The sequence below is a fragment of the Varanus komodoensis genome, unplaced genomic scaffold, assembly GCF_004798865.1.
Source record: "Varanus komodoensis strain SLA01 unplaced genomic scaffold, ASM479886v1 scaffold42, whole genome shotgun sequence".
NCBI lineage: Eukaryota > Metazoa > Chordata > Lepidosauria > Squamata > Varanidae > Varanus > Varanus komodoensis.
In genome coordinates this window covers 2,438,129-2,463,374 of record NW_025335972.1, presented here as the reverse complement: position 1 = coordinate 2,463,374, position 25,246 = coordinate 2,438,129, and the positions used below count along the sequence as shown (strand labels likewise).

Here is a 25,246-nt window from a genome sequence, read left to right as displayed (position 1 = left end):
GGCTAGATATCAGGAAAAGCTTCCTCACTGTCAGAGCAATACGACAGTGGAAGCAGTTGGCTAGAGAGGTGGTGGGCTCTCCCACACTAGAGACATCCAAACAGAAACTGGGCAGCCATCTGAATGGGATGCTGTAAACTGGTGTCCTGCAACAGCGGGGGGTTGGACCCGATGGCCTTCAATGCATCCAGAGCATTCACAGGGCTTCAAGTTGTCCACTCCTGTCTTTGAGCTTCAGTGGAGGGTGAGGGGAAATACCTTGTCCTTCCACTTCTTCCTAGATATCAATGTTTATGTTATATAAACATTTGAAAGAAAAAAAGAGACCACATACAAATCTATTTGGACTGCTTTGAATTTGGGCTACATCAGCAAGCCAAGTTTGAACCCAGTTCCCAGATGGTGACTGGCAGCAGAGGGAATTGAGAAGACACTACAGTCTTTCCCCCCTCTCTTCCTGAATTTTACATAGATAAGGATGAAGACTGGCATGATGTCGGGAAGGCCAGTTCCAGTCAGGGTTCATACAGCATCCCAGATCTGCAGCCAGGCAAGCAGTATCGCGTGCGGCTGGTGAAGGTACATCGTACTGGAGGCAATCAAACCATCTGGGAGACAGATCTGGAAACCACTGGCATGGCGGGTGAGTGACCTTGTGAACTGAGGGGTCACTGCTGCTGCATCTCTGTCTCTCAGGACACTCAGACTTTCTCGCACTTTTATTGTATTTGGTTGATAGTTTATTTTGCCAGGGTGGACTGCTGACTCATTTCAGAAATGCAACAACAAGTACAATAAATTCATTAAAAAGAGCAAAAGCAAACACTGTTACTACTGTGTTGCATAGGTCTGGATACAGGTAGTCTTCAGGCTTTCAGGATCTACTTTGGATTTTTCTAGAACTCTGAGATCCCCTAACCAGAGCCCTGTGCATAAGACCTACAACTGGAGTGGGCAGCTTTTGACAGTCCAGGAGTTTTAGCCTACAACTCCCATCAGCCCTAGCCTGCAGAGCCAGTGGTTAGGCATGATGGGAGTTCTGGAGGGTCATGGATTGCCCTTCCTTGAATTGCAATTAAAGAACTTCCCCGGGAATTTATTCTGAGAACCAAAATGTAAATCCATTCCTGGTTAGCCTAAGCGTTCTTTGTATCAGCAGTACAGTTTAAGGAGGGGCATCATTTTGTTGGAAACCAAATAAGAGATAGTTGGACTCCATAAAGGAAACCACAGACTTGAATTTAGAGCAGCTGAGCAGGGATGTCACGAATAGGACATTTTGGAAGAAATACTGTAAGTCAGGGATTACTTGATGGCACATAAGAATATCATCATTTTGTGGAGGCTATTTTTAAATAATTTGGAGACAAAAATCCTTGCCAGTCTTAACCTTGATGTTAACCCTGGTGTGTTTGCCCTAGCAATGAATTGTCTTGCAGATGAGCAATCAAACCACACTTTGTTTTTCCCTCTTTCTGGTTTTTCTCTTTTGTCAATTTTGCCAGCCTTCAGAATACTTCCATTTCCTGGCTGCTCTTACTGGGTGCCTGTGGTTGTCTCATAAGCTGAGACATCATGACAAGCTGTGGTTTAAACAGGCCAGGTCTGTGATACGAAAAAAGCAAAAGAAGCAGTGGGAAAACTCAGGAGGATTACAGTGGAAGATGACATATTTTGGGCCCTTTATAATATTGCATGAGTGAGGCAGGGTGATTGCATAATGAAAACCTCACCCGAAAGCACTTCCCCAGTTAAGAAGCCAGTACCCAGACCTCTGCTAATAAGATCTGCAAATGTTCGAATTTATATTGTGAAGCTAATGTCAAAGTTGTGTTCATTTGGTACATCCTATACTTTCAAAAAATCTTTCAAAAATGCTGAAATACAATTAAACACCCTATGAGAATTTTCTCTCTCTAGTTTTAGTATCATATAGCATGCTGTCTCTCCCTAAGGGTTTGGTGAGCCACAAGCGAATACAAACCCCATAAATGAAAAGCAGCTAGCTAGAATAGCCTTTCCTGTGTGCTCTTGATGACTGCTTGTGATACAGATGGTAGTCTTAATTCAGTCCTTCTAACAATAACTCGTACTTTGAGTGCATTGGGCAGTTTATATACCCAGCAGTTTGTATGTCACCTTTATCCCTCTAGAATGGGTGCAATGTGATACAGGAACCATCGCCCTCACTCAGCATTGGATTTGTTTGCCCCAACTTTGTCACGATGTCAACTCTGATTGGACTCTTTGCCACTGTGAATGCATCACATTCATGGTGTGATCCCCAGTTGTTTAAGATTGCATCGCAATCATCTGGGAGCAAGCCTGGTGAGAAAAAACAACAACAACAAAAAATTAGTAATGAAGCAAATGTGGGGAGGAGCAACATTTATAAAGGTAAACTTTAGGGATCCTACAGGAAACATGTCTGCTCCACCCCTGGCACCCGTTTGTACTAAAACATTTGCCTATATTCTTTCTGGCACCAGGTTAAAACCTTTTTATTTAAACATCATTTTAAAACTTAGTAATTTTAATAGTCTACAGTAGCCTTGATTTATTTTATTGGTTATATATTATTTTATTGTATTGTTTTATTGATTGCTTTTATTCATTGTAAGCTGTCCTGAGACAATTATCATAAAGGACAGCATATAAATGTTGTAAATAAATAAATAAAGCATATTCCAGGATTCCATCAACAGTAGCAGTACATTTTGTAAGTTATGAACAAGCAGGGCAAATAATTCAAATATTCTCCAACCTAGCTAGGAATGTTGTTCTTGTTAGGTTAATATGGTCTGTTTTGTTTATTTGTACCCTGCTTTTCTAACAAAATTGGCAGTCAAGGTAGCTATATAAATAATCTTGACTATTAAAGCCATCTTTATGGTCAGGTGGGAGATGGAGTGGTGGATGATCCACCACTTCCAGTGTCTGCCAGTGTCTGTCAGCTTGTATATATATGTTTGCCCTCCATTGGTTTCAGTGGCCAGAAAATAGTCTTTGCAGATAGTTTTAGGTGTCATAGGTAATGGCATCTATCCTGAGTTCTTTTAAGGGAATGAACAGGCTTTGGATCCAGATGGTCCAAGCCCACCTCTAGCTTGCCCCAGAATGCCCTGCTTCAGGGCATAGCATTAACAGAAATACCACCAGTGGTAGATCTGTACTTGCTGAACTTTCTGTAGACATACCTGAACAGCCCCTGATGCAGATATGCCCCCTTTTGTCACTGGAGGGATGCTTCTAGCCCATTCTTACCCCTGCATACAGCAGATCTGAGATGACTGCACTCTTACTGCATAGTTCTTGTTTTATCTCCTTGTTCTTTTACGTTTGACAGGTGCTTTAAGATTTTCTTTTATTCAGAATGTTTCTTTGTCATCATTCTGGAATTTCTCACTTTTATCTAATCATGTCATGTTTTGAGTTATTGTTATCTGTTAATTCGGGGCGGGGGTGCATAGTGAAACATTTGAAATCTTCCATTTGCCTTAACTGATAACTGGTGGTTCTTGGATCAGCTTGAATTCTAAGAAATGGAGAGGCTAAGTTCAGAGGTGTTGAAGAAATGGAACTTTGCATTTAGGTTCTTCCAAATAAGTAGGTTTAATAAAGGATGCACACAGGCAATTGTGAGAGAGAGAGACGTGAGGCTCCTGAAAGCAATAAGCATCTCTCTCAACAAAGAGAAGACCCTTTCTCATGTGGCATGCATTGGTTATACTAAAAGAAATAGCTGTCCGATTCCTGCAGAATGCAAGCTACAATCACAGATACACCAGTTAACAAATCCTTATTTTTCTGCTTGCTGTGATGTTGATTTACAACAGAATGGACTTCATCTTGCATTAAAAACATAACAGACACAGACTACCTTCTGGTTTATCACAGATAGGTGTGATTTACCACATCCTGAGGCTTCTAAAGGAAGTGTGCTAATTGTCTCCTCAGAACACACATATGGTTTACTTTTCCACCATGCCTATTTGACTAGAAAACATTGAAAGCCTGAACATCTTCTGCTTCCACAGACAGTCCCTGCAATGGATGGTCCACAGAAAGTGAAAGTTTACAGGAAAACCAGTGACAGAGCTTGGTCTGATAGGTTATAAGGCTGGCATCTTGCAGAGCCATTTGGACAATCCTGACATTACTTACATTGCTCAAGTTGTTTGGACTTCATTTCCTACGAGAACCAGTTTCTTCTCATCACATGTCAGGCAGAAAGCTAGTTTAGATTTCTTCTCCCTGACTACACAAGCATAGTTTTCGGCATCTGTGGTGGAACTGAGCATTTGTTTCTCCTTTCCTCTCTCCCTGTTACAGCCCTTCCTCTCCCCCAGTCTCTGTGCACAAGCTTCTCAGATCTCTGTCTGCCTTGAATCTTAACCAGCCCTGCCTATTGAGGGTCTTTCTGATTTCCCTAGTTTGAATTATGCCCAAACTTACTTCCTCAACAGCTGTGCAAGCCTCCAGTGCCAAACCAAAATTTACTATTGGTTAACAGCTGGTAACAAGGCTAAGTCTCTCCTTTTCTCTGTCAGCATTTGGCAAAATCTGCATCCATTTGTGCATTCCTGTAAGATACATTTGTTAATCAATCAGATTTATATAACAGCTCCTTAGCAATGGGTACAAAGTTATGGGGGTGGGAAATTAAAAACAATGACATATCTACCAGTGTAAAAGAGTAAAATCAAAGTCAGAATTAAAAGCAGACAAAATCCTGCTAAAAACAGTAGTTATAATAGATGGAAATTTGGCTAAAGTAAATGCCTTTAGGGAAAGACCAATTTTAACCTGCTTTCTCAAACAAGGGTGCCCTCTAGATGTTTCAGACCGCAACACCCATAAGCCCCAGCCAGCATGGCCAATAGTCAGGAATTATGGGAACTGTAGCCTGAAACAACTGGAAGACACCAAGTTGCCTAAATTTTCTAGAAGGAGTAAGAAAGGCACTACTTCTACATGCTATTTTTTCAAGGAGGAAAAAATTAGGATCAAACCTGCTCTGTGAAGCCTTAGAACTGATTATGTGTTACACTGAAGGATCTATTAAGGCTTTATTAAACTGTTCCTGAGGAAGATGTTAACAAATGTTTATGAGAGGGAGGGAGGGAGTCAATTTGTAGCTGGTCCTTTACAATCCACCAGTTGTGTGTTCAAAGAAGTACATTTTTATTGCTTTCTCTTTGTGTTTATTGTTTAAGCATTGCCTCCTTTCTAGTTTCTTGGGCATTTTAATAGGTTTTGTGATGTATTATTTATGTTTGCTGTTATTTGATGTGGTAGCTGTGAGGAAAGGAAGGGCTCCCTGTGATGAGACGGACATGTCAGACTCAGACTGTTGGGAAGTGATCCATGGGAGGCAGCCTTCAGCAAGCTGGCTGTTTCAAGGGCTTCAAAAAGACGAGAAAGGCAGGGATTTGATGACTACCTTGAAATATTTCTAAGGTTGCAACAAAGAAGGGAGCACGCCATTGTTTCCCCTTGCCACAGACAACGAACAAGAAGATCCTGTTTGTTTATATTACAGGACAGTAAATTTTAGGAACTATCTCACATCTGAGAGCAATTGATATAAATTAAATTTGTGCTAGCTCAGCCATGAGGGGTTTTTTTTCCTTGCAGCACAGGGGAGATTTTCTGTAGGAGATCTTCATTTGCTGCTGTCACCATTGCCTTGCTTTCCCTGCCTTTCTTGCTGTGGAAAGGGGACACACAGGCAAATTTCACTGGTCATACCTGCTAAATAATATTTTAGACTTCAGGTGAACACAATTCAGTTCTCGCAAGCTCTCAGCAGAATTTGCTTTTGAGTCACCAGGCTGATGCCATTGGGCTCTTGCTGTGACTGCTTGTTGATTTCCAGCTGTTTTATTGGTTCTTAGACACAATTTTATTTGTTGCCTGGTTTTCTAATGCTTTGATTTCATTGTAAGCTGCATTTGAGGCCACTTACAAAAGGGTGGGGCATACATTGCATACATAAATAAGTAGAATAAAGCTGCCAAAATGTCCCCACAAGCCCCCATTTCACTGCCTGTAAGTAAGAATTACTTGCGGTCTTTCAGGCCAGGCTTTCCAAGCATTAGAAATTTCTTCTAGTGTTTTTAGACCTTTGTACTGTTGTTAGCCCCTGTTAGCTTTGGTTTGGTTTTATCCTGTGCTTATCTGTCTGTCGGTCTGTCTGTCTGTCTATCTAATTTTATGTTTTTAATTTATTTGTATACCACCCAGAGAGCTAGAGTTATTGGATATTTTTAAATTATAAGAAAAGCATGAATGCAGGTGAGTTAAAAACCATAACATAGCCCCCAAATCCTGAAATGCTGTTGATGTGGCTCTGCCAAGGTAGGAACTGCATGCTCTCTGTTGATATGCTTACTGTGTGAACCTTCCTCCTCTCTGCCTGCCTGCCAACATTTCCAACAAGAACATGTCCTGGCTGTCAGAAGGTCCCACTGGGTGGCTGGCAGGCCTGGCCCAGCCTGGCAGCCCTTAATGCCCTGCATGTCCTTCCCTCCACAGAGCCGGAGCATCAGAGTAGCTTTGCCAAAGAAAGTTGGTTCATCGGCTTTGTCAGCGCCATTGTCCTCCTCATCCTGGTCCTGGTGCTTCTCTGCTTCATCAAGCGCAGCAAGGGCGGCAAGTACTCGGGTGAGGTGCCCCCAGCCCCACCCTAGCACCTCGCAGCAGACCCCCATGGGCTCCCCCAAGGCTATTATCACTTATCAGTTTTAATGGTGCTGTTAGTGTGCCTGGTGCTGTTGGTCCCCACAACAACCCTGTGAGGTAGGTTGTTATCATTCCCATTTTACAGAAGAAGAAGCGGAGCCTCAGCGATGGGGGAGCTGGTGGCAGCATTCACCTAGCGCAGACCACTGCTGCGCTAGGCGGTGGGCCCACCGGTCCCAAGCTCCAGTCCGACGTTGGCTGGAGAAGTCTCGCTGCTGAGCGGTCGGGGGGCAGACTGGAAGGCAGGACATACCTGTGGTACCAGGTTAAGCTCGTTTGGTCTGTGGCTTCCCTCAGGGCAGACAGGGAATGTAGTTAGCAAAAACTCCTTCCTCAGGCTTCCGGGGCAGTTTTCAGGTTCCCTTGCACAGAGACGGGGGCAGCACAAGTTGCCCGGGGAACTGGCTCTTCTTCTTGTGTGGTTGGGACAGCTCTCCGGGGACAGGGACAGGGCTGCCTTGCTGCCCCTGGTGCACTTGGAACTGCAGGCGTGAGATTTTTCCTTCAAGGACTGATAATAGCATGATGGAGCCACGGATGGTCCCACCTTTCTCTCCGAAAGAGGTAGCCAAGCTGCCTTGGTCATGCTTTAAAAAGATGCCCCAAACAATGGGCCAATAACAGGGGTGGGGAGCCTGTCTCCCTTTTGGTGTTGTTGGACTACAGATGTCATTGTCCCAGGTATCACCTAGGCTGATGGGATTTGTAGTCTGGCAATGTCTGAAAGACTACATATTGTAAACCAATCACGTGCCTCCATCATGCTGTCTTCAACTTTCCGAAAAACTTGTCTGTCTCCATTGCCACATCCTGGCAAGCACCTCACCCTTAAGGCCACAAGAGCTGTGGGGCAGCTCCCCAAAAGCCTCTTAACACCCCTAACACAGAGAATGTGTGTAGCCTTTCGAAAGGAGAGACTCTGCAGCTGTTCTCTGTTTCCACCCCACCTTGCCCAGGTTGGCCCTCTTCTGGAAGCACCCCTGGTGTGGCTCACCCATCCCCCACTCCAAACCCCTGTTCTGGCTGGTCCTGGCCCACCAACACTTTCACCTCATTTAACATACGCTCTCTTCTACTCTAGTTAAAGACAAGGAAGACACCCAGGTGGATTCAGAAGCCAGGCCCATGAAGGACGAAACCTTTGGGGAGTACAGGTACTAGGCGGGAAAGCAGAGGCCTCTCCGGATGCATCGGGGGAAGGGACCTGGGCTGGGGTTGGGGTGCACATGTGCTGTGCATTCAATGCGTTTTCCCAAGGGAAAGGTGGGCTGTTCCATTGCCATGAGGCAGCATGGTTTGAGGGGTGCGCTGCCAGTTTCTAGATGCTGCAGTGCCTTGAGCAAGGACCTACAACAGTCCCCTCCTCAGCGAGCCTGCCTCTCATGCCATGGCCCACAGCCACGCCTGCCTGCTCCTGCTTTTGCTCGCTGTGGAGACGGCCATCTCTCCAGATGACTCTGGAAGGAGACTGAACCAAGTCGTGGAAGAGGGGCCATTGTGAGCTACTCATCCAGTGGGCTCGGCAATCTCTGAGGCCATGTGCCTGAGCACACCGTTTGCTGGGAGGGTGCCGTTGCCCTCATGCCCTGCTTGAGGGTTTCCTGTGGGCAGCTGCTTCACCATGGTGTGAGTGGAATGCTGAGGAAGATGGACCCTTAGTCTTACCCAGCTGGGCTTTTCCTATTTGGACAAGCAGACTGCCAGGATGCAAGTAGGCTGTGGCATCTATGGCCCTTTCTCATCACTTCCATGGTCTGGGCCAGTGTGAGAGTCACTGAACCAGCAGGTGGCGACGGTGAGGGGAGCAACTCTGGCAGGCTTGTCGGTAAGCCCCTGCTGTGGGCTGGGTCCTTTGCAGATACCTAAGCATGCCTGCCCAGGTACTTGCCCTGAAGTAATATCAGTGGGGCATTTTAGTTCCTGAACTTATGGGGCAGGGGACTTGAAAGGCACAAGCAAACATTTCTGTGCCTTACTCTTTCCTCACAGCTATCACACACATGGTACTATTCTATGGTTTGTCATTCCTGATGTACGGGAACAAAAACAAACAAACAAATAACAAAATATCCTGTATACCATGGGTCCTCAGACTACGGTCTGCGGGCTGGATGCAGCCCACCATGCTGATTTATCTGGCCCGCCTCAGAGCTTTTGGACTCACTCAAAGCGAGTCCAAAAGCTCTGAGCCAGCGCAGGCATACTCAGTGGGGAGATGGCCGTGATCACGGTCACACTTGTGCAGGGAAGACAGGAACGGCCGTGGCCGTGCTGGGGGGGGAAGATGGCCGCAATCGTGCCCACCTTCCCTGCACAAGCACAACCGCGATGGCGGCCATCTTCCCCCCACCCCAGCACTATTGCAGACATTGTAGCCATGTCCCTTGACTATAGACATGCTCTTCCTCACCTCATCTTGGGCTTCTGCAGCCCAAGCAAGCAGAGCAAACATTTTTTATTTTTTTAAATAATTTTAATTAATTTTTAATGTGCAGTGTGCATAGGAATTAATTCATACTTTTTTCAAACTAGTCCGGCCCCTCAACAGTCTGAGGGACAGTGAACTGGCCCCCTGTTTGAGGACCCCTGCTGTATGCCAACCCTAATTTGGGAAAAAAAGAGCATGTGCAGCTTTTAATTTTAAGTTCACTTAAATCATGACACCATTGTGGCTGCAGGAATAAAATGGAATTTGCTTCTGCAGGCTTGGTTTTTGGGAATAAGCACAATTTTCTCACAGAAAAAGAGAAAACAGTAAGATAAGCATCTGTACCTGTTGTCCCCCCACTTTTTAAAAATACAAGGAAAAGGGACTGGCAGACCCTGGTATGCCCATGCTGGGCTAGGTGCTGCATTCACTATATCCTGGGTGGTCATTTGGGAAGCTGTATGTCAAAATCCAAGTGCCTAATTTTCTTTCCCCGCTCTCCCTTTAATTGCATGCATACATTTCTGCTCTTTGTCCCCTACTGACAGCCTAAAAAATCTGATGCTAGTTCTCTTTCTCTCTCTCCACTACCCCATGTCTCGTTCCACTTACACAGGTCCTTGGAGAGGTAAGCGGGAAGGGGGACACATTTGCATGTTGCCTGAGGAAGGTGGGGCTGGGAGGGTCAGAATACGCAACCCCCACACTTTCTTCTCTCTTTTTCACCGTCCCTGCGACTCCAGGCAGGGAAGTAAACCTGGTCTCTCTGCACAAGGGAGCCCAAAATGATGTCTTGTTTTCCTAGCATTTGTAAACTGAATGAAAAAGGTTGCACCAAGTGTAGAATCCTATGCAAGTTTGTGCAGCAAGAAGTCCCACAACCCACAGCATTTCCTAGCCAGCCCGGCCAGTCAGAATGTTGGTAGTTTGAGATCTTTTTTTTGCTAAAAATGAATAGGATTGTACCCCAAAATTGACTATGTCACTCTCTCGGGAAACAGCCAAAGGGGGCCCAGGAGGCTGGGCTTCAGCAGTCTGCACAACACATTGCCCCTTCCAGTGGCATGATTGCTTTCTTCAAAGTAGAAGAAAAACAGATGCAGAGCTAGCAGGATTCATGCAGATTGCAGATTTCAGCCTTCCTCAGCACAAAATTTGGGCTTCCTTGGTGCATGACAAGCCCCCTCTAACTCACTTCCAGCCCTGCTCTAACTCATCTATTGCCCAGTTTGCACAGACATAAAATGAACTTCTCAGGTGGACCTCTTTACCTGGGTTTTGCTCTTCCCAGTTTCCACATCTACTCTTTTGTGAAGCATGCTTGGCTTGCCTGGGCCATCGTTTGATATGTCTATTTTTGTTCTCCTCTTGGCATGTTTACATGATGCTGTTTGGGATGTGCCTTTGAATATCCCATTTTTAAAAAAATGTGCACTCATTGCCTAATGCAATGGGGCCTCTTTAAAAAATCCCCTACATGTTTCCTTTGATCAGTTAGGGTGGCCACTTAGGAATCACTGGAAAAAAAGCATCAGTATGCAGAGCATTTGCATATGTGGCGAAAGGGTTGGGCTGGGGTCTGGGCGACCTGGGTTCTAGCCCCCACTTGGCCCTGAAACTTACTGGGAGATTATGGGCCAGTCACTGACTCTTCCTCACATGGTTGTTGTGAGGATAATGTGTGGAAGAGAACAAGGAGGACCATGAAAGCCATCTTGAGTTCCTTACAAGAGAAGAAGAAGCAGGGAATACATTTTATAATACTAAAGATACAGGAGATCGGTATCTGTTGGTCTCTTGCCAGTCAGCCATCCTCCATCTTCAGCTGATCACAGTGAGATCAAGTAGGGGAGGAATGGAATTTGCACTCCTACCTGGAATTTGCTTTTTTGGATGACAAGAAAACCTTCTCCCATGCTTTCTGTGTAAGTAAGATGAACCCCATGGGACCCATTTGACCCTATAAGAGGCAAAAAAGTTGCCTTAAGTAAATTCCTAATGTAGATGACCTGCCTATTTATTTAGTTGGGATATTGATATACCACCTTTCAAAATTTCCTGGGGAATTAAATATATGCCTAATATATCTTGCAGGTTTTTGTGGATCAAGTTGGCATTGTTTCATTTTGCTGTCAAATTTAGTAGGTGAAAATTTCAGGCTTTGTAACATTTATATTATGTAGTGGACTAAATCTATCAATACACGTAAAAGCTTCAGGGATCAAATACTTAGCGTTGCTCAGTATATTCATTACATTGCATTTATACCCGCCTTTCTTCCTCTTGCAAGGAATCCAAGGCAGCTTACAAGGTTCTCCTCCTCTCCATTCTACCCTCAGAACAACCCTCACAACCCAGATCATTCAGTGAGCTTCATGGCCATGCAGGCGCCAGAGCTCAGTTCTTCTGAGTCCCAGTCCAGCACTCTTAACCACCACACCCCTCTGGCCTATTGCCCTATTTCCTATCCTTGAACACCTGGTTCCCCATTCTTATTCCAGGACTTGAGAGATAATAGCAAAACGTTCAATAAATATCTGCCCCTTTTGGATTCTTTTAATGAAAATAAAATTTTGCTTTCTTTAAATGGTTGAACAGATTAAATGACTCTCAACATATTAGGCAGGACCACTGAAGCTCCACAGGGCATGATGATACCCCAGATCTGCTACCCTAGTAAGCTTCCAAGTGAGGCTTTTATAGTGCCGGTATTAGAAGGCAGCCTGGGAAAGGTAGAGAAGCTGCCTTCCATGCCCAGCCTTCCAATGCTTGCCCTCTACCTTTTCCAGCTGGTTTTTCTTACCACAAGAAACCTGTGAAAGTGACTGGTAGTGCTTGGAGTCTGGGCTGGCCCTCTCCTTAGGCCAAAGGAGCAGTCAGCTCAGGTGACAGTTGCTGGAGGCAGAAGCAAGCGGTTGCTGGAGAGGACTCTACCATAGAGCTTGCCCTGTGCCCTGAAGCTACCTGCTGCCTCCAGCTGCCCAGAAGGATGGCATCCCACTGGCAGTGTTGAAGACAAGCTTCATTTGCAGTCCAGTGGTCTTCTGTATGTGGAATGGGGGGCGGGGTGGCACTTTGCTCCTGGCCTCAGGCAGCAAAATGTCACAGGCAAGACATCCTTCTGAGTTGAGTCTCCCCTTCTGTGTGTGTCTCTGCATCTTTCCCAGAGGGGCAAAGCCATTCATCATGTGTGAACAAGTCCTCTGGGGCACGCTTGTATCCACTCAGTCTACCACCACCGCTTGCATGCACACAACGCAGAGGCACCTGATCTGGCCGGCGTTTCATTGGGAGCACCCTTGGCATGTCGTGCCAGGATACTTGTATGCATCCCTCAGAGTGCTCTCTTGCCTGACAGCTCACACACTGCAGCTTGTGTGGCCACCTCTTCTCACCACTCACCTGTTTCCTCCTGCAGTGATAATGAGGAGAAACCCTTCACAAGCAGCCAGCCATCTCTGAACGGGGATATCAAGGCGCTGGGCAGCGACGACAGCTTGGCAGACTATGGGGGCAGTGTGGACGTCCAGTTCAATGAGGATGGCTCCTTCATTGGCCAGTACAGCGGGCAAAAGGGCAAAGAGGGGGGTGGCAATGACAGTTCAGGGGCTACCAGCCCCACCAATGTGGTCACTGCCCTGGAGTAAGAGGGCGTGTTTCCCTGAAGGATACCCCCAGCCCTGGGGAGAAGAGGATTTCCCTGTGGATTATTGGGGGAGGGCACAGAGAAAATCCCCACCTCACCAAGGGAAGAAACAAAGAAATAATCTCCTTCAAATGGAAATGGTAATTGGGGGAATTCACCCCTCTGTTTACTAGCTGACCCCCCTGGCCCCAGAATCAAGGAGGGTTAGAAAATCAGGGGTTTCCCAAAATTATCTGCCCAGTGCTGAGCAAAGCTGGTCTCTCATTTCTGCACCTTCTCCCAAAAGTCAGCTCCCCTTCAGCCAAATTACGTCTGTGAGTGTGTATGGCCAGGAGGGATGGGATGAGGGCCAGCAAGAGCAAGACCGAAGGGCTGGGCCTCAGTCGATGCAGACAACGCTTTGCCTGTGGGGCTCAGGGTTCAAAATTGCCAAAAGAACGGATGGCCCCCACCTGCACTGCTACCTTCCCAAGGCCCAAAAATGTTTAATATTTGTACATGTTTAAGAAGGGGACAGTAGTTGGTGCTGCTCCCCTCCCCACCCGGAACAGGAGTGGAGACTGAATAGCTGGTGGAGCAGCACAGGCCGCTGGGAACCAGAAGCCAAGGGGTCTTTTTGCTTGTCTCTGAAAAAAGAAGGATGGCTCCTTAGGCATGTGAGAGGACTAGAAGGCAGAATCTGCATGTTCAGTGCTCCATTCTGAGAAAGGAATGAGTTTTAGAGGGCTGGAAAGTTAAAAGGATTCTGTCCCTCACCCACTTCTTCTCATGGACTGCGCCAGTGGGGTGCAAGGTCTCTAGCATATCCACTTGGACGGGTGGGTGGAGGTGTGCTGTGGGTGAATCTCCCAAGCCCCACTCTGTCAATCCTCCTTCCCTTTTCTGCTTAGTTTCCAAAATATGCCTTGTCCACATGGCACTTCCTTTAGGACACTGGCTTTCAAGCTTTCTGCCTCGAGGAAACTCTCTCCTTAGCCACTTTTCCCACAAGGCACTCTTACACATCTGCCAGGGACCTCTTCTGCGGCAGAGGATGCTGGGACATGTTCCAGGGCTCAGTTCATGGGTGCACGGGCTGGTCCAGCCAGGCCTACTGATCACACCTTGTATACCAAGTGTAGGCTAGGACAGCCCCAGCAGCTGCATATTGCAGAGGAAGATCCATAATCGTAGTCGGTCATAATCAAAGGGGTTTCTTCAGAAAAGCTTGTCTGCCGTTGCTAACTGAAGAAACTCTGATAAGCTTCCAAGAGACTCAGCCTACCCTGAAATACAGTTTGAAAACCACTGGCAGAACTTTGTCCCCTTCTGGTGCTGAATTTTCCTCTTTGGATGCGCTCTCTCTCTGTCTCTCTCTCTCTCTCTCTGTCTCTCTCTGTCTCTCTCTCTCTCTCATTCTCTTGGGTGCCACATTAATTCATGACGTTTTTCTGATGACCAAAACCAAGGGTCCCTTCCCTTGGGCCAAATCCCCACCATTTCACAAACACCCTCCCTTTTCCCTACCTCCAATATCCCCATGAACAATATCCCGAAGGACCTCCCTGCTTCTTGAATGCATCTCACGCAGCTGCCTTGCAACACGTTCTCTTTCAGAAGTGGCCTCTTGTTCACTGAATCAGCCCCTACCCCCATCTCCACCTCTGTCTGATGTATTATTTTTTCTCTTGCTTGTCAGGGATGAAATATATCCTTGCTTTTTTTGCATAAAATGTTTTTTTAAATAATAATAAAAAAAGAAGAAAAGTACTCCAATGTTTTGAAGCAACCCTACGCAAAATAAACCCTGCCTTTTCTGTGTTCTGTAAATATTTCAAATCCTTGTGCTCGAGTTTGTTTTAGATGTCTTAGGACTGGTGTTTTGAAGTCTTCTAGTTGGTCTATTTAGGTGGCTTGGAATAAAACACACACACACACACAAAGAAATAAGGGAAAAAATTAAAAGGTCCTCTTTCTCCTGAAATGTGATGTCATCCCCTTAAACCTGCCCCCAAGCCTCCCTGCCCTGTGTACCCTTATCTTTTGTCAGGTCTGTTTCTCTCTCTCTCCATGGCTTTTATATATATATATATATATGTATATATAAACAGAATTATAAAATGGTAAATAAATGCTGAAATTGGAGCTTGCTTGGACTGATTATGCTTGGGGAGGCCAATATAATGTATGTTCTTGTTGGGACCACTGTGTCCCTAAACCAAAATCAATTTTCCTTTTGCCAACCATTGGACATTCGAGATTGTATGTTATGGGGAGGGACTGAAATGCAGGAGGCATTCTGCTTGTTCCATCCCTGGCATCTCCTGTTGAAAAGGAAAAAGGACCAGGTAGCAGGTGCTGAGAAAGGCCCTTCCCTGCCTGGGAGAGTGGGAGCCAGTTACAACTGAAAGTTTGGCAATCAACAGAGCTGTTTCTGTGTTGGCTGTCTTGGCACTCTTCCCCAGGAGAAATGGCACACTTATAACTTTTGGTGGCTTTTTGCCTCCTTGGGCCACGACTGTGGAGAGATCTCTCACCTGAGAATGATCAACATCTCTCTCTTGCTTCTGCTGGCTCCTGGCGGGGGAGTTCCAGTGATAGGCTAGCTGATTTTCTGAGGATTGTTCTCCGTGGCATCTCAGAAATGTCCGCCCAGTCCCCACCTGGCATTCATATGAGGCCTCCTGAACCAAGCACAGCATCTGACGCAATATGCCTGGCAGTTTGGAAGGATGTTGGTGTAGCCCTTTCCGCTAGCCAGCCAGGCCCAGCTTCTACAGGAGGGTCCAGGACGTATCACTGCAAACTGCAGGTAAGGTGCCAGATGGCTCAGTTGCTCCTTCATTTGAATTGCAATGAGCTGCAACTTCTGAGTGGCCAAAAAAGAGGAAATGCCCAAAGAGAGCAGCAATGTACATGATAATTGCATATGCTAGTTTGAACATACAGCACTTTTCTACATGAGGCAATTGATCCTGTACTGGCTTTCAGCTTCATTGCAAAACTCAGGCCCAAGCTCTACACAAAGAGTTTTTCTGCATAACCTCTAGCTGTGTTCAAGAACTCAGGTTTCCCAACCACTGTGCCACATTGACTCTATCAGAGGTAATACCCGAATTTCCAAGAAAGCACCCTTGCACAACAGATGTGAAACTGGGGATTACAAGGTGACTGAAAGAAGCTGCTAGCAATGGTGATGAATCAGTCACAAGTGTACTAGAAATGCTTTGTGTAGAAAAGTTCACAGGTGCAAATTTACAAAGCATTGAAATGTACGTAGAATACATTTTGTCACAGGATCGTAGCCAGTGTTAGAGAAGGCCCATTGAAGTGTGTGCGCCTTAGTCAGATGTGATTTCAGGCCCATTCATTTCAATGGGTGTACTAGCTACAGGTCCTTATGTCGCAGGCTGTGGCCACGAGGCCGGGGTGCCAGCCTCAGTCCATGCAGGGGAGGGTTCTTTCTTGTCGAATGAGATTTGGACTGGGCAGCCCTTCAAAAAGGGGGGTGTCCTCTGCAAAAGGGCACACATGACAGTATCTGCACTCACAAACCAATGTCCCTCCACTCTGACAGAGAGCAGGACAGGGAGAAAGCGTGCCTAGAACTGGGGAGAACCACACTGTTGCCATAACACCATGTGTGACCCACAAGTCGGTCGCTGCTCTGAAACACAGATTAGGTGGGACATAGTCATTCTGCCCTGCGGTCCAACCAAAATACCCCTAGAAACCCGTGGGTGGTTTTTCGCCTAGCAACCACCTATATCTCCTTTGGAAGGCCTGCCCCCCCATGTGGATAACCAATTTATGTATTAAGAAGGGGACTAGGGCAGCACGCTTTAATCATTTTAATTGGCAGAGTAATCAAGTAAAGCTTTAATCACAGATTAAGGTTTGCCCTTGATTAACTGGTGGAGCTGAGATTGAAGGGCACATTGCTGTGTGCAGGCTTCACAGCAGCACCGGCTCCCTCCTCCTCCTGCTGGATTTGATGAAAACAAAACATCACGGTTTTCATTCCTGCTGGTCACCAGCACCAGCACATCCATTTGTCTTTCAGGAGGACCTTTCTACAGTGAGAACAGATCAAGGCTGGTAGCACTCAGCTGAAATCAGTGCCACCACATCTTTCCAAGTCTAGATCTTCGAAAGTCCTGAGGCATGTTTGTTTGGGAAAGCTCTTGTGCTCAGGCAAGTAACTGTAATAAGGAATATTCTATATTCCTGAATGCCCTCTGCAAATGTTCACATGTCCAGCAGTGAGCAATAGCTTGTGACCACTGTTTCGATCTACCACTCATCATGTTATTGCTTCAGAATTAGCAGGGGAAGCCCCTGTGCTGAAGTCTAGGAACAGGCAAATTGATGTAAAGGTAAATTGGTGAGAAGAAAGCAGGGGTAGGCAGCCTGCACAGATGGTATTAAACTCAAGCTTCCATCAGCCAGCATGACCAATAGTCAGTGTTGGAGTCCAGCAACATCTTGGAGGGCCATATCCCTGGGCTAAAGCTCTCCAGTGGCCCGAGAGTCCAAGCAATGCCCAGGCTGTGTCTGTGCAATTCTTGTCAACCCTTCTGGCTTTGGAAAATCTCCACATGGCTATGGGACCCATGCACATTGCATAGTACTGCAGGAAGTGTTCTGATGTGTTCGTGCAGGTCAAGTGGATTCCCGCACATGAAGCAAGGGGACAGCACTGAAAGAGGCCTTTGATAGTCTTACCAGCTCCTGGTTGTACCTAACAGGAGCAGCAAAGTATGGGAAGTTCTCTTTCAGGGAAGCACGAGCCATTTCAGGTCTCATCCAGGAACCCGGTCAGCTGTTGAGGAACTCCAGGGTTTTGTGGAATGCAGTATGAAACCGTAAGTGGCACAAATGCCGTGGTAAAGGAAGGAGGTTTGGGGTGCATCCAGATGAGGCTTTGGTTGTATAATCACCTTACCTCATTCAGATAATTTTATGAGAGATGACATCTTTGATTTATAACCCTCCTGGTTTGTTTGTTTGATATTCTTCCCTTTCCCTTTCTCGCTCTTTTGCTATCACAGCTTCTCCTGTCTTGTTTCCTTACCATACAAAGGAGGCAGTACTATGGCTACTCAACATCATTTGGGAAGCTATCCCAAATGGTTATTTGGAGCCCCAGATCCGAGGCCCTGTGATCTTGGTTCTGGGTCGCCAAAGGCTGAACCGTCCCACACAAATGCAATACAGGGCTGGCAGGGAAGGAATTGTGCTGGCCACCTTTTTGAGGCTGCAGATTGGCCTTGGAGCAGGCTGCAGGGGTGAGGGTGCTGGAGGGGTGGAGAGAAGGCAGGGACCGATGGCTTACATCATATTCAAATGTGCCCCAGTCTCCTTCCCTCCCCTTCTGCACCACTTCACTGCTGGAGATGGCTACCTAGATGAAATGCAGGGCACCAGGTTTAGCAGCGGCAACGATTGCCACTGCCATACCTTGTTTGGTGCATCAAAAGGAATAAACCTCCAGGTTTAGAGGTTTACGTACATTAAGAGCAGGGGACAGTAGACTGGAGACAAAATCCATTAAGGAGGGATCTAGAGGACAGCTTTACAAGACCTGATGGGAAGTGCAAGGGGCCCTCCCTCTGTGAGTACCATTTGTGTGTGCAAAATTCCACAGTAGCAGCTTCACTATCTGTTCAAGCCATGCAGATTGGCACAACTGCAGTGTGTGTCATTTGTGATAAATCAGTGCACCCAACTTCTGACAACAAAACAAAACAAAACAAAACAAAACAAAACCTCTGTGTGGACAATACCTGCATGAAGTCACCTTCCTGTATTCCACTTGCTGGTATTCCCAGTAACCTCTCATGAGGTCAGTAGACTGTGGATAACTTACCTGTAAGGGCCCTCTCACACCAGTCAATGACAAGGACACCTCAGTTCTTGCTGATTTTGCCTGGCTTTGCCTCTTTCAATTCTACCTATAAGCAAAAAATGTGGGTCAGATCTGTAAAGTTCTGGCAAAGTATGCCAAACATAAATGCATCAAGGAAAGCCCCCCATCCCACCTCCCAACAAGGAGCTAAATTAAAGAGATTTTCAAAAAGCCAAGTAGGTGAAGAAAAAGGCAAAAATAAGATTGCAAACGGGAGGCCAATCTAGCTCCCTAGTCTATAATAATAGGCACTTCTTATGCCAGGCCTGGGAAACTTCAAGGCTGGGAGCCAAATCCATCCCTTCCCCCTGGCCACCTGTTGTTAAGTGGTTTCTCAGTTTTTTGTGATGCTCTTCCCCATTCTAAATCGTTGAAAGGCTAGCAGGCTTTTCCTAAGATTTAGTTACTGCCAAGAAGCATTTTAAGCTAAAATATGCTGGCATTTTGGTTTTCACCACTTTGGCCCAGTGTCCTTTGCCCTTCAGCCTCATGCAACAAGAGCTCCTCTGGCACTGAATTCAGCCCCAAACTGAGAGGCTTCACACCCCTGCTTTAGATCTTTGTTAGGAGCAATTCAAAATCCCAAAGGAGAGCAGTGTTGCATAGAAAGGGTCACTGTACATAAGCAAGTAGAAAAATCCATGCTGGATCAGACCAAAGGTTCATTTAGTACAGCACTGTGGCAAACCAGCTGCCCACAGGATCCCTCCAGCAGGATGGCTGCAAGACCCCCACCTGCCCAGGCTCCTCAGCAACTGGTGTCTGCAGGCAGGACGCCTCTGGTAAAGGGGTAGCACACAGCCAGCAAGGCTAGTAGCCACTGACAGCCTCTCCCCCATGAATCTGTCCAATCCCCTTTTAAAGGGCCGTCTTAACAGCATTATGGACCTTGGGCAAAGCAGTGTACTGGGGCCCCTACGACAACTACAACTACTGTTAATTTTGGAAGTTTTCCAATTTTCCAAGGGTTAACATACACAGTTTAGTATGGGGCCCATGGGCAAGTGCCCCTCAGGCCCATGCGTTAAGACGGCCCTGCCAGATTGCGGCCATCACCACTTCCCATGGTACTGAATTCCAAAGTTTAACTATTTGCTGTGTGAAGAAGTATTTCCCTTTATATGTCGTTAACCTCCCACCAATCAGCTTATGGGATGGCCCCAAATTTGAGTTATGATGCGCTTGGATAGCATTTCCCCCACCCCAGCGGGACTTGGCCTTTGTAACAGAAAGACAAAAGATGTTGAAGCAGCTGACATTGCTGAGCAGTTCCAGGCATGGCCTGCAGGGGGCAGTAGGATACCGCTCTGTTGCTCCCACCTTCGGGGTCTCTCACAGAAATGGATGCTGCGCCATGAGCGGCAAGGCACCAGGCAGCGGGGCCGGATTGGTCCTCTACCTTAAGCGGCTCGTAGGACCGATGATCCTGCTGGCCGGGTACATGTCCCGCTGTGGACCAGGCACACAGGGCTCCCGAGCTTGTTTTCCTCCAACTGTAGCTACAGCTTTCATCATCTGAATGGATGACAGACTGGAGTGCTTTAGCACTATGATAAGGAAAAGTCCAGTCACAAAACCTACCTTGCTCCCATCCTGCATTTGTTCCTCAAACTGTACATGCAGGAGCCTCTAAATCCAGTGCCAATTTTCCTTTCCTCCTCCTACAACTCAAATCATCCTGCTCTTACTAAACTTTCCTATGTCTTGCAAAATTATTTAACTCCTTTTTAAACAAGTTTTCTAACAGTCCTGTCCAGGAGGGAGGAATTGACATAACAATGTCATTAAGACCAGCCAGTCAGCACTGAGCATAGCCAATCTCCTAATTGTTATTAGGAACAGAACCCATTTTTCCTGATCTGCATGGCTGACCCAAGTGGTGTGAGGATGTTGCTATGGGCACCTCAGTGCTCTAATCCAGTCTTTCTTGCATGCTGCCTGTAAGAAGCTTTCCCTGTTTACATCCGTGGACGAGATGCACCTAGCTTCCCTTCTGCACAACTCTTAACAGTACAAAAGGTCTCTTGGGACCTGGACCAAGCAATCCTACGTATGATCTCCTAGGGCGATATACCTGAGCGCGAAATCAAGCATGCCAAGGAGCTGAACCCATCAGAATGTCTTCCCCACCTGGTGCTCTCCAAATGTTTTTGATTTCCACACCCATCAGTCTCAGCCAGTATGGCCTATGGTTAAGAAAAGGAGAAGTGGTAGTCCAAAGCATCTCAAGGGCGCCAGACTGGGGAAAGCAGGGGAGGATTATAATCTTGACCTTCCCTCGAATATCTTGGATGCAAGAAAGACTGCATGTCCGATTGCTAAAATGCACCCGTGGCCACTGCACACTTAATGGCACTGCACATGTGGCCTGCCACGCCACGAGGCCAGCTGCAGCAGACGGCTCTGACAGCATCACGGGCAGAGTGTGTTGGCACAGGGTGCCCAGCCTCTGCCATCCTGGCACCTGAGGTGCTACATCTTATCTTGACACCTCCCTCCCCCGGTCCACATGGTTGTAAATGACTGGCAAGGGATGGGTGCTGGCTGCCCACTCCATCCGTCTGCCTTCCCAGAATGAGTGCAGAGGGACCTCCATGTGCATCAGAAGGAAAAAGAGGCTGCTTTTCCCTAGCATGCTCCCAGTGTGTCCCACTGGGCCTGGCTGCACTGGTACTGGCAGAAGTATCTGCCTGGCAGCACTTTTGAGGGCTCCAGAGAAGCAGCAGCGTACGCTCCAAGGGGTGAGCTCCCTGCCAACTTTGGCTGCATGCGGGAGGCCAAGGCGTCAAGTGGACGGAAGGGGAAGTCCTCAACCAGCAGCACCCAGGAGGCAGGCCTTACTAAGAGCCTAGGAAGCTGCCTGAGACTGAATGAAAGCCTTGGTCCAGCCTGCCTGCTACTGCCATGGTGACAGTCACAGGCTCTCTACAAACCAGGTAAGGTCTTTCCACCCTCACCTGCTATGGAATCTCAGACCTTCTGCTCGCTCTGCTACTGCATGTTGACTTCTCATCCACGTGAAGTCTATACAAAACCATTCCTTCCACATCCCTTATCTGAGCCTTGAACTACATCCCCCATCACCCCCTAACTGCAGGACCATAGGGATGGGGGAGCCTGGCGAAGGAAGCCGGCATATTTAACCCACAATGGTTAGAGGACAAGAGAAGAGCGGCGAATCCTATGAGCAAAGCAACGGCTTGTGCTATGTGACTCTGTGGCCAAGAGCAGCAGCAGCCACTGCTCAGTTTATGAGTCTCTGTGCTGCAGTCCCAGGGACAAGCTGTTGTTTCCACGGAGGGTGGCAGGCTGTAGGCTCGACTCAAAGACTAACTGGTTGATTTGCAGATTTCCACAACACTCTTCAGGACTTAAAACCCTCACAAGCAGATGCACCAACCATTAGCAGCATGCAATAATATAGTACCACAAGTATAAAATCACTTTGTTTAAAATATATATGCAAACCGCTCTGAAACCAACAGTACTAAAAATCCTCAGAAGAACAATTAAAATGCAAGATGAGATTCAAAAAGTCTTTGAAGATTTGATGTTTTTAAACCATGATAATTTGCCTTGGAAGTGTGCGAAGGACATTTTGGACATGTGGGGCCACCACTGAGAATTACCTGCTTCTGATACCCACCAATCTAAAATCACATAATGACGGGCCTGAAGACAAGACCCATGAGGCTGCTCTCAAAGCATGGCAGAGGCTTGCAAAGATGCAGGCAGTCATTTAGGGGCCCCTAAAAGTCAATAGGAATGCTGTGGGCTGTGACCCTGAAAGGGATGTGCCATAATGTTGGATGCTCATGTGAATCTGAGTGGGGTGGTGTAACTTGGTGTCCTGCAACAGTAGGGTGTTGGACCCAATAGCCTTCATGGCCCCTTCCAATTCTACTATTCTATGATTCTAGGATTATTGCAAATCTGAAAGGGGCAGTCCCACAGCCATGGAGATATCTAATAGGCCAACGCTGTATAATGTTTTAATTATTATTATTAAGTTTACTGGCACAGCTATGCTATGAACATCTGTGCAAATATAGAACTGAAGATTAATAACCAGGGTAGTTGGGCATGCTCTGCACTATCATGGCAAATCAGATGCCAGTCCCATCTGTAAAAGCCCAAACTCTCAATTGTTGCCAGAAGAACTGGATTGGTTAGTCCAGACATTCAGAGGAAGGAGGAGGAGAAGAAAGAGGAGGAGGAAGGACTTCAGAGGCCACCATAATCAGAGATTCAACTAATGTAAGGATTAGTTTAAAAAAAAAATCCAAATAAATGCAAAACACCATCTTCTCCCATCGATCACATCTCCCTGGGCTAAACAGCAGTGCAGCAAACAGTTGACACCCGAGAGAGACAGAAACTGCTGCTTCAGCACTGAGAGCATCATTATCCAGGATCCGCTTCCAACAGCATATTTCTTCTGTATCAAAACTTGTAAAAAACAAAACAAAACCTGAAAATCTAAACAAAAACCAGGCTCTGTTATACAGTAGAAAGCTTCAGATTGCCAGCAGGGCTTTTCAGTTTTCTAGGACAGTTTTGAGCTAGTGGAGCTTCTCTTGAGGCTGTCCAAGGAGGCCTGAGTCACATGGACTCCCCCAGCACTCTTGACTTGGAGGTGACATTGGTCAGGCTAGTGACTCCCAAAATGGCTTTTGGGAGCCCGAACTCCTTTTTTTATGCATGGCCTTGTCTCTTTACTAATTTTTGCCCACAGTCTTTCCCATTTGCCTTCCTAGACATCTCTCTTTCAGTCGCTCTCTCTCGCTGGGGGGTCCTGAAGCAGGTGGACTGCCTCCCAAGGAGATGTGTCTGTAGCCTCCAACTGCCCCTGGGATTGCTTGCAATTATATGCATGCACACCCGGGATAAACTCAATGGAGCTTGCTTCTGCCCAGAAGTACACTGGGCCATATTTGCAGGGCCACACTTGGATGTGTTCTTGGGAGTGAGCCCCAGGCAAATCAGTGGGACCTTGCTCCCAGCAAACATGCACAGGGTGAAAACAATTCTATATCCATCTGCTAGGCGGTCCTATTGAGTTCAATGGGACTAACTTGGAAGAATTGTGTATAGAACCAAATTGTTTGCATTTTTAATACCGTCATGGAATCACAGAAGGGTCTTTTTGCTACAGGAACCACATATTGTTGGCTTCCCAGTTCCTGTACACACAATAAAAGAGACAAAGCACCAAACATTCTAAAGTAATTCGTTTTCCCAACACCTAATTTAAATTTCTAGTTGGGTTTAGAAACATTCAATAAGCACTGCAGCCAAAGGAATACTTTTTGTAATCAGCACAGATGTCTGCCTCCGCCCGTGCAACCCAGTGCAACTCAGAAGTAAATCCCCCTGTGTTCAATGGGACTTTCCAAGGCAAGTGATTGGGATTGCAGTGTTCCACCAAAGGCCTGGACCGGTTAAGGAAGGAAGTACATTTAATCAATTTATGGATAGCATCCGATGTCAGAAGATTCTCTAAAGCAGCCATCCCTAACACAGTGCCTTCCAAATGGGTTGGACTGCAACTCCCATCATCCATAGGCAGCATGGCCACAGACCCTTCTGGATGGCACCAGTGTGGAGGGAAGCTGCTTTGGCATACAGCCTGGTTTGTTTTCTGGTTTGTGGGGAACGGGTAGTACTTACCTCCATACATGGTGGACACATCCAGTTTAGAGTCTCTGGGGGACGAATGGATCTTACAGAGCAAATCCTATCTGCCCAGATGTCATATGATGCACAGGGTCGTGCTCAATGCATAAACAGAGCAACCTCCACAAAATGAGCCTCTGGAGCTGCAGAACATCAATGTCTTAAAATCGGTGAACTGTCACCGGCCTCTGCAAAAGATGTGTGGAAGTGATTCGCCGAACAAAGTGCACCTGCACAAGACAAGGTAATCAATTGATACTTAATTTTTATCTGAGTTTCATTTGGCATCGCTCACTCTTTATTGGGAATAATATGATAATAGAGAGGTGATCAGAGATATTTTCTTGCAGAGTTGGATTCAGTTTATTTTCCCCTGGTGGGAGCACTTCCTGGATGGAGTTCTGCTCAGAATGCTGTTGCTGGCAGAAAGAAGGAAAGAGGAGAACTTTGTTGCTTCTGCCTTCCTTTGCATCCTCCAGTATCACCCCCCACACACGCCTTTTTCCAGGGGGTTTTCAGAGGCAAGAGATGGGGACTGTGATCACCTTCTCCCCTGTTTTGCAAGCAGAACTGCTCTGCTCAGAGGCCTTTCACAGAAGCTGGATCCAAGCCATTGGTCTGAACAAAACATGTTGTAAGATTGGTATACCCATTTTTAGGTACAATTTTCTTCTATCAACACTCTAAGCATAGTTAGAGGAAAGAAAAAGTAGTAACTAATATTAAACAAGCATTATATTTAAGAGAGGAAATTAGAAGGGCATGCTCTCTACTCCTGAGAGTTGTATAATTCTGATTTGCCTGTTTTTCCTGGAAAATGTGTTTGGACTTTACTCTTCTTTCCATGAAAGGTTTAAAAATCTCA

At 46.6% G+C, this 25,246-nt stretch overlaps 1 protein-coding gene across 4 annotated transcripts in view; it reads left to right on the top strand.

Moving 5' to 3' along the window:
* L1CAM (L1 cell adhesion molecule) overlaps positions 1 to 14,942 on the top strand; it is a 109,216-nt gene extending 94,274 nt beyond the window's left edge. For 3 of the 4 annotated variants that reach the window (XM_044443625.1, XM_044443622.1, XM_044443623.1), the window contains 4 exons: positions 473 to 643; positions 6,538 to 6,666; positions 7,826 to 7,898; positions 12,591 to 14,942. In XM_044443625.1, the coding sequence (XP_044299560.1) occupies positions 473 to 643; positions 6,538 to 6,666; positions 7,826 to 7,898; positions 12,591 to 12,819 (602 nt within the window). In that variant the 3' untranslated portion in view covers positions 12,820 to 14,942. The remainder of the gene's footprint in view (positions 1 to 472; positions 644 to 6,537; positions 6,667 to 7,825; positions 7,899 to 12,590) is intronic. The other variant, XM_044443624.1, reaches the window with a different exon arrangement.
* Positions 14,943 to 25,246: the final 10,304 nt, after the last annotated feature.